This window comes from Haplochromis burtoni, unplaced genomic scaffold, assembly GCF_018398535.1.
Source record: "Haplochromis burtoni strain Fernald_Lab_line unplaced genomic scaffold, NCSU_Asbu1 Contig_366, whole genome shotgun sequence".
Lineage (NCBI taxonomy): Eukaryota > Metazoa > Chordata > Actinopteri > Cichliformes > Cichlidae > Haplochromis > Haplochromis burtoni.
Window position 1 is genome coordinate 466,177 of NW_024582727.1, and position 9,899 is coordinate 476,075.

The 9,899-nt window shown below is 38.7% G+C and overlaps 1 protein-coding gene across 8 annotated transcripts in view; it reads right to left on the reverse strand.

The window, feature by feature from the left end:
• The window catches only part of phf14 (PHD finger protein 14), a 144,934-nt gene extending 135,600 nt beyond the window's left edge, over positions 1-9,334 (reverse strand). For 6 of the 8 annotated variants that reach the window (XM_042228923.1, XM_042228921.1, XM_042228926.1 and 3 more), the window contains exons 1-4: positions 8,864-9,195; positions 7,076-7,186; positions 3,249-3,994; positions 735-867 (exon numbers count right to left, since the gene is read on the reverse strand). In XM_042228923.1, coding sequence (XP_042084857.1) covers positions 735-867; positions 3,249-3,994; positions 7,076-7,186; positions 8,864-8,870 — 997 coding nt within the window. In that variant the 5' untranslated portion in view covers positions 8,871-9,195. Of the gene's footprint in view, positions 1-734; positions 868-3,248; positions 3,995-7,075; positions 7,187-8,863; positions 9,196-9,241 lie in introns of those variants that run through there. The other 2 variants (XM_042228922.1, XM_042228928.1) reach the window with 2 other exon arrangements.
• Between the last annotated feature and the right edge of the window lie 565 nt (positions 9,335-9,899).

A 9,899-nucleotide genomic window follows, 5' to 3' on the forward strand; every position in this document is an offset into this window, starting at 1 on the left:
GCTAAACATGAGAGAATTTGTGTTTGCCATTGTTTAAGCACCGGTTCCAACCAAAGGAGGTATGTTGTATCAACAGAAAAGGCTAACTTGGTTATCATTTTGCAGAAAAAAAAAAAAGAGACTTCTAAAAATAAAAACATAAGAGGTTTTTGGACAAAGTTTGTGTTCTCCATTCTTTAAGCATCGGTTCGAGCATCGGCACCGTTTCAAAGGTACCGGTTTGGCACCGGTATTGGATAAAACCTAAACGATACCCATCCCTATACTTGACTGTTATGGAAAACAACTAAAACAGAGGCGAGTCTGTAGTAGTGGAAGAAGGCTAATAGAGAAAGCATTCATCTCTCTATCCACCAACTGCCTTATTCATCTCTTCTGCCCTAATAACTGCTACAGGAAGTCTTTCATAGCTCATTAATATTATTATTTTTTACTACTACGATTATACCTGGTAATACGCTAAAGAGTATTTAAAGAGTATATAGCTACCTAGCTTACCAATTAACCTAACCCCACTAACTGCATGTCTTTGGATTGTAGGAGGAAACCGGAGTACCTGGACAGAACCCATGCAAACACAAAGAGAACATGCAAATTCCAAATAGAAGAAAGACCTTGGTCAGATGGTGAATTTGAACTTCTTGCTGTGAGGCAGCAGTGCTAACCACCGCACCACCATCCTACATACATGCATGCACGCACATGCACACTATACTGAAATAACTCTACCTTACCTTCATGGACGGTCACCCCACAGTTGTCACACTGAATTATTTCATCTGCATCCTCGCTGTTGTCTCCCAGACAAACGCAGCAGATGAGAATGTGTTGTGTGCTCCAGGTCTGGGACCGATCCAGCAAAGCACCCTGGGGAATCAGGGAGCAGAGTCAGAGTCACAAACCCAATGACTGACATTCATGGAAACGGTTGAAGTTGATTCTCTTGAATTTACTATGATGACATCAAAACCTCTCATTGGATTGCAGGCATTCTATGACTCGTGTTATACTTTGGTATTATGGAGCACCAAGCAAAGGTGCCAATGTAAAAGCCAGCTGCCTTAAATTTAGTTCAGCTGCAAATAAGCTGAAACAAACTTATGGTATTAAGCTCTTAGATATTACAGATATTAATAAATGGTTATTTTATTTTAGATTATCTCTGATTTTGGAGCAGGCGTCAACAACACTCCTGAAAAGTTTCTATTCTTAATAGATAAAACACTAAACCAGCATATAAGAGAAGAAGAAAACAGATTCCCATGATGCATTTAGTATTTTCTTTTTCAGTCACCTTTCTCACTCAATATGTGTTAATAGACCTCTCTTCATTAAAGCACACTTGTTATTAGTCTTTATCCTGCCTTCCTTCTCTCAGGCTCAGGAAGGTTCTGCCGGAGGTTTCTTCCTGTTAAAAGGGAGTTTTTCCTTCCTGCTGTCACCAAAGTGCTGCTCATAGGGGGTCATATGATTGTTGGGTTTTTCTCTGTATTATTGTAGGGTCTACCTTACAATATAAAGCGCCTTGAGGTGACTGTTGTTGTGATTTAGGGCTGTATAAATAAAATTGAATTGAATGTAAAAAGAATTTTAATAAATGAACAATAAAAATTACATGTTGTTATTAACAAGAGTTCAACCTCCATCCATCTTCTTCCGTTTTATCCGGGGCCGGGTTGCGGGGGCAGCAGCCTAAGCAGAGAAGCCCAGACCTCCCTCTCCCCAGCCACCTCCTCCAGCTTATCTGGGGGAACACCAAGGCTTTCTCAGGCCAGCCGAGAGATATAATATCTCTCCAGCATGTCCTGGGTCTCCCCCAGGGCCTCCTCCCAGTGGGACATGCCCGGAACACCTCACCCAGGAGGCACCCAGGAGTAATCCTTGTCAGATGCCCTAACCACCTCAGCTGGCTCCTTTCGATGTGGAGGAGCAGCGGCTCTACTCAGATTTGGTGTGTTCATGGTTATGAGCTTTTGTACATGTTTGTCTGCATGTGACTGCAATGAAAAGAGGCCAGCATACAGTATCAGCATCCTAGTTTGCCCTGTACTTTGATGCAAAGCTTTTGTGTTGCTAAAAACAAGATGTTGCAATAGTTTTAAATTGTGTTGATAGGCCAATATTTTTAATGATTTGTTCGCTTTTTCCTCATGTCAGAGTTTGTTGATCGGGTGTTTTGTTCAACGCCTCCCACTCTTTTTGGGTTTGTTTTTTTTTTACCCAGTAAAGGTTTTAATAGTAATTACAAGAATGTTTTGGATGCTAGAACTGTGTTTTCCTTCACTCAACCTGAGCTCAGCGTTTCATAATGACTCTGCCTCTTTGCTCTTTGTGGTGTGTGTGTAGGTGGGCTCCATCTCCACATTAATCCTCTGAGCTCCGGGTGTAGTTGGCCATTTTTGACTTTTATCTTTTTATTTCACCTTTAAACACGGGTATTATGCTTTTCAGCACAACCATGTCTGAATTTACAGTTATTTTCTTTATTTTGACAAACACAATTGACCTAAACTCACATAAAAACAAAACCAATCGTAAAATCTGAGTAGTTCGATTTTAGACTAATAAAAACCACAACACAATTTATTTTCCTAACTTGATATATAAATTGTAAATTTTTAAAACTTAAGCACAAATTTTGCAAACAATAAAGTTATACATAATATTTACCTAGAAATGCTGCCATGCTTTAGGTTTTTTTTGGGTTGTTGTTTGGTTTTTTTCCACAACCATTTAAAACTATTTACAAAACAGGTGCCACAAAATGATGCCACACAAATTATTTTTGCCACTCAAAAAAATAGTTTCTGTCCACACCAAGACAGGGTAGCACATCACGGGCCTGACAACAGATGGTGTCACTCCTCCTGTTTTAGACCCGGAGACAGCGTTGACATTGCATCATTACATCTACCTTTGGTGGCTTTTTGGCTACCATCTGTGACATTCAGTAGTGGAGTCATTGTTTTGACACACAAAACAAAGCCAATAACTACACTACTACACAACACTACACACGTGCAAAACTTCCCCCTCTTCCTAAGCAATCAAATGCCACGTTACAATATAATTTTTTGATTGGTTGACATGACGCATTGTTCCACCAACAGAGAAGGGAGTGTTCATCCTGTAATTAAGGGTGGCCATTCAACAATGGTGTTCATCAAAAACATTTTATTAGTTATTATTATTAACAATGTTTATTTGGTTTGAACTGCTTTTTGAAATGTGTCTGATCTTGTACTCACCTCGCTGCCCTTTCCCTGGGACATGCTATCATTGGTCAGTTCTTCATCAAAAGCACTGCTGCTCTTCGTCTTCTTTTTGGACTTCTTCGCTTCTTTGTCACTATCACTGCTACTATTAATGTTGTCCTCACCATCTTCCTTGTCATCATCATCATCATTGCCGTCGCCATCTTCGTCATCATCATCATCGTCGTCGTCATCATCGTCATCGTTGTCATCGTCATCACTAGCACTTTCACCACCCTCTTCATCTGTGCCTCCTTTCTGAGAGTTTGCTTTGCCTTTCTTCTTTCCTGCTGTGGGTCTCCAGTCATTATCATCTTCACTATCGTAGTCGTCCATCTCGTTCAGGTCTTCCATGGTGGTAAAGTCCAGAAGTGGGCGGTTCCTGCGGAAATTCCATTTCTTGGGCTCAGCTTGAGACTCTTCAGCATTTACATTGTTGGATGCAGACACTAAGGAAGATCCAGTTTCAGCAGCTTCAGCAGGCTCTGAAATTTTCTTGGTCTTGCGTCTGCCTTTGGGTGCGATGACAGTGGGAGTGTCTTTGGTGGAACTGTCTGACGATTGCTGCCGTTTGCTCTTCTCCTCATCCTCAGTCAAGTTCTCCTCAGCAGCCAGGTCTTTGGTCTCCTCCTCATCTATGCCATCATCTGCTGAAGCAGCATTATCTGAATCACTTTCTGAACCGCCTGTACTCACTTTGGACCCTTCTTCATCACTGCCATTGCCTGTGCCCTCTGACCCTGTCACAACAGAGAAGAAAGTGTCTGTGAGATCACTGAAATGTCTGGGTGTTTCTCCAGCAGAACCCACAATGTGGAGGAGGGGGTCTGTTTACAGTCAAACTGGCATTAGTGAACTTAATAGCAAAAAGTAAAGAAATTTGGGACCCACAACTTCATTTTCTTTAGAAAACAGGCAACATGTAAATAAACAGGCTTTCAAATGGAATAACATTTACTGTCAAGAAGCATTCTCACAGCACAGAAATAATCAAACAAACACAAATTTCTCAACTTCATATGTATACACCTCCTCAGTGTTTGTTTTGACTTCTGTGGTTAGGGCCTCCTTTGATGTATTTCTTTTATAATGCCCAACAGGTCACGGCAGATGCCCACCCTCCCCGAGCCTGGTTCTACTGGAGGCTTCTTCCTGTTAAAAGGGAGTTTTTCCTTCCCACTGTCACCAAAGCGCTTGCTCATAGGGGTCATTTGATTTCACAGGACTCTGTTAAATTCTACAAAAAAACAAAAAACTAAGTACACCCTTACTGTTTCCACAGGAATTAAGAGGTTAAGTAGCAGCCAGGTGCTACTAATGAAATTAATTAACTGATCATCAGCAAGGGTGACTACCTCTGGAGCATTTAGGTATCTGTTAACACAATGCCACAATCTTCTCACAAACGACATGCCAAATTCACCTCAAGATCAGACCAGGCAATGCTCAAGAGAAACTGCAAAACACCCAAAACCTATATCTCAAACTCCACAGGCACCAGAGTTAGGGTGTGAAATTTTAAAGTTCACGACAGTACAGCTAGAAAAAGACTAAAATCAGTGTGAGTTGTCTGGAAGGGTTGTCAGAAGAAAACGTCTTCTCTTTTAAAAGAACATGTTTTAATTCTACAAGCTCTCACATATTGCGACATAATTACCTTCACAGTCTCTGCCCACATTGAAGTTTTATGTGGCAGTGGGCTGAGACTGTGCAAATCAAGAAAGAAGTCCCTGCTTCAAAATCAGCATCTAAAGCTTGACTAAAATTGGATCTCAGTGCAGCATTTGATACAGTTGACCACAACATATTACTCAAACGACTGGAGAACTGGGCAGGTCTTTCAGGAACTGTACTAAACTGGTTCAAAACATACTTAGAAAACAGGAAATACTTTGTATCAATAGGTAACTTCACATCTGAGCAGACAAGTATCACATGTGGAGTTCCCCAAGGTTCCATCTTGGGACCCCTTCTGTTTAACATTTACATGCTCCCACTGGCACAGATTATAAAGAACAACAAAATAAACTACCACAGCTATGCAGATGACACACAAATATATATCACAATGTCACCAGGAGACCGAGGCCCTGTACAGGCTCTTGGTAAATGCATTGAGGAAATTAATGACTGGTTGTGCCACAATTTTCTCCAGCTAAACAAAAACAAAACTGAGGTAATAGTCTTTGGCGCCAAAGAAAAACGATTACAGGTCACCAGAGAACTTCAATCTATACATCTAAAAACCACAAACCAGGCGAGAAATTTGGGTGTAGTGATGGATGCAGACCTAAACTTAGAAAAACACATTAAGACAATAACAAAGTCAGCTTACTATCACCTCAAGAATATTTCAAGGATAAAAGATCTGATGTCTCAACAGGACCTGGAAAAACTAGTCCATGCATTCATCTTTAGTAGGCTTGATTACTGTAACAGCATCTTTACAGGTCTACCTAAAAAATCAGTCAGACAACTACAGCTCATTCAGAACTCTGCTGCTCGAGTCCTCACTAAGACCAAAAAAGTGGACCACATCAGTCCAGCTCTGAGGTCTTTACACTGGCTGCCTGTCCGTCAGAGGATAGACTTTAAAGTCTCTGATGCTGGCTCTATAAAGCTCTGAATGGTTTAGGACCAAAATACATCAGTGACCTCCTGACCCAGTATGAACCTTCCAGATCCCTCAGGTCATCTGGATCCGGTCTTTTATCAGTTCCCAGAGTCAGAACCAGACACGGAGAAGCTGCATTCAGCTTTTATGCTCCTTATATCTGGAACAAACTCCCAGAAAGCCTCAGATCAGCTGAAACACTCAGTTTATTTAAATCCAGGTTGAAGACTCACCTGTTCTCAGCTGCATTTGAATAAAGCACCAAATCCACACTTTTAAGCTTAAATTTCAAAACTTACATTAACTACTGATTTTATCTACTGTTCTGATTTTATCTGTTTTGATTTTATATACTGTTTTGTTTGTTTGTTTGTTAACTAGTTTGTTTGTTTGCTTGTTTTAATCAATTTTAAATCATGCTTTTTATTTGTTTTTGTTTCTAATGTCTCTGTAAAGCACTTTGAATCACCTTGTTGTTGAATTGTGCTATACAAATAAACTTGCCTTGCCTAAAATGTGCAGCTGCTCACATGGGCATCATCCTCTAGTATAGAAAGATTTGGAGGAATTGACTTCCTCCAAATTCCTCAACTTCATCTAAAATCAAAAGCTTAACAGTTAAAACTGAGATGCAACGGCTTTATCCAGCAGGAAAGTTATTCCAAACACACATCCAAACTAGTTTTGAAATCGATGTAGCAGGGTACAATAAAGTCTGTGAATGGTCCGCTCAAAGCCCCGAAAATAACCCTATAGAAAATTTCAGAAAATCATCAGAAGAAAGCCTAATGTGATATTTTTCAGATTTTTGAAATTTAGGATTATTATGAACCACAGATGACGAAATTCATAAAAAGAAAATTACACCGGAAAGTTTCATTCCAAAATTAGTGACTTGTGCATAAGAAAATTAAAATTCATCATTTCATATGTTGTTTTATGTAAATGAAATATTGGAGTTAAATTATTTTCTTTTATTTTCTAATACTGTAAAGTCATAGCATTTTTATTAAATTTTGCGCAGCATTTCAACTTTTCTAAAAAAGAAATAAATAAATAATTAAATTAAATTAAATAAAACAGTTTTGCATTTAAGTTAGCCAGCCAAAAGCTTATTAGTCTCAAGCCATTTGGACTGTTCATTTCTGAACAATAAAAAACTATGCATGTATTTAATACTGTTAGACATCACAAAGGCCATACTTACCTGAAGCATCTCCTACTTGAAAGTCACTGTCATCTGAACTGTCATAATCCAAGGCATCAAGCAGAGAGGCAGCAAGTGGTTTTACCTGCCGTCGCTTTAAACTGCGGTCCACTACATGGGGGAGTCCCAGAAACCAACAGACAAGAATGCAACATTTGAGTAAGATGTCATGAGCAGAAAAACACAGCTGAGAAGAAAAAAACTATAAAAAGCAGATAAGCTTTGCATGTTTAACCATGCAAAATTGTTTTTACTTTATTGCATAATGATCATTATAAAGCATAAAAGTGATAATATTTTATTTGATAGTATTTCAAATAAAATTGGGCTATGAAAAGGAGATGCTAGCAGGTGGTTATGTGCCCATATGTAAAGTGCAGCATTCTGTACTGCTGACCATAATATATTATTACAGCGATTACAGCATGCTATAGGTATTATAGGTACGCTGCAGTGTTTTGAAACATATCTGTCTAACAGATGGAGAGTCCTCTTCACACACTAAGGTTAATTATGGAGTTCCACAAGGTTCTGTGCTAGCACCAATTATTTTTACATTATACATCCTTTCCTTAGGTTGTATCATTAGAAGGCATAGAATACATTGTTGCTGTTATACAGGTGATACTCAACTTTATCTATCCAAAACAGATAACACACACTATTTAGTTAAACTAAACTGCAGGAATGTCTCAAAGGTAGGTAGATGACCTCCAATTTTCTGCTTCTAAATTCAGATAAAACTGAGGTTATTGTGCTCGGCCATAAAAAGTCTTACAAATATGGAATCTAGCCTCTGGATGCCACTACCTTAAGCTCCAGTAACACTGTGAGGAGTGTCTGAGTTGGGGTAAACTTTAGTGTCCATAAAGGGCTGAAAAATGTCTATAAGAGAGCCACTGACAATTTGTCAGCAAGATAGTTCCAGACTTTGAAGGCCTATACTGTTTTCTGCAGCCAAGTCTATGCTTTTCATACATAATCTTTTTCTTGCCTCCCACATTCCTGGTGAACTCCAGAACAAAAGAAGCAGTTTCATCCCACTTGCCAATCAATCAGCATTGGCCTACATGCTGCTGAGTTTTGGTGGACTCCACAAAAGTATGTTTGAAAGAGTAGGAGTTTTATGGTTGAAAACTCCTGGCTGTGTTGTTTCTTGTCTACCTTCATTCAGTCATACTTCCCTTTGTCATAGGAAAATACATACCCTTATATATACCTATAAAATACCAAAGGTACCGCAGTGCCGTAGGTAGGTTGTGTACGATAACACAAAGTTGCTTCAATGTAGAGATTGTTTTGTAATGATGGTCTAGTTCACCTGTACGGTCTGCACCTCAGATTGACGGCGAGTTACACTTAAAGACATTTAAAGCAAACTCAATTTGTGCTTTATGCAAATCAATCTATGCTGCTACACAAAATATTCAGCACCCAAACGTCCAATTACTTTTTAGCCCTTAACGTTCGGGTATCCTGTATCAAAAGGACAGTTCTCTCTCAAACGCGGCTTTAAATAGTGGCGTAAACCTATCTATTGTTTTCCCTTCAACACCAACACGAAACACGACGTTAATCAGCTGCAGACATTAGGTTTTCTGATGCTGGGATTTGTACAGCTCTTAGCTACGCAACTTGCCTATTAGCACACTGTTAGCAAACAAATAGCACCGCTGCGCCTATCAAAAGCAGTCCCTGTTTTGTTTTGACGAACGATGCATGTTTGTTTTTCTTTTTAACTGAAGAATCTACGATAGTCGTCTAAAACAGCTTAAGAGGTACACTTACCAGACATTTTGGTCCGTCAAGCACCATAGCTAATCGTGCTGAGCATTATTAGCTGTACTTAAATTATGACCTTCTAATTGAATCACTGATGCTCGTGATGCTTTTAGTATATATATAGGGACACAATTAAAAGCATTCAAAAGTATGATCCAAGTTAATGTGTTAGCATCAGACCAAGTTAATGCAAAACTGCACGTAAAACACAACAGCATTAGCATTTAGCATACCAGCAACATCACTACTAGTCACAAAGTAGAGCCGGGCTAGCTAACTAGCAACAGTTTGAGGGAACAAATAATTGTTAATTGTGCCAGACGGCAAATACAATTTGAATATATATATATATATATATAAAAATGACAACGCTGAAGGACTCACTCTGTACTTCACGTTCACTACGACAGGTCTCCTATCAGAAGCATGGTATATGGACAATGGAGAACACCGTGGTGACGTACTGACGGCTGCATATTGTTGCTATGAGGACAGTTACGTAGTACAATATGACAGTCACGTGAGAGTTAGTGACTCAAAATAATAATATCTGAGTTTATAAACTTTATTTAATTAATGATGACATTAATTGTGTATAGAGTGCATGTAGGCCTACTATAAAACCAATGCTAAGTTTTGGAACAATAGAAATTATTAAAACAGCACTTACTGTATACACGTTTTTATCATAGACTATCCAATTTAGGGGATTTTATGGATTTTTTAAGAGTAATTACTATTACTAATTACTAATTACCAATAGAATAACAACTTTTTTCATTCTGAAAGTTGGGAAATCCTTGTTACAACAGCTAAAACTAATAAATAGCTTGAAATTTGTATGTAGCACAACAAAATTTCCATAAGCTAAAAACTTCATAACACAAAAGAACTCAGTTAAATACAAAGAAAATAAAGGTTAGCGTGTAAAAAGCTGACTATAAAAATAAATAAATGGGATAAAATGTTTATGCACATCAGAACTTTTCTAAAAAATGTACCTATTTGAGCTGGAATTGATGTCAACAACACTGAACATTCA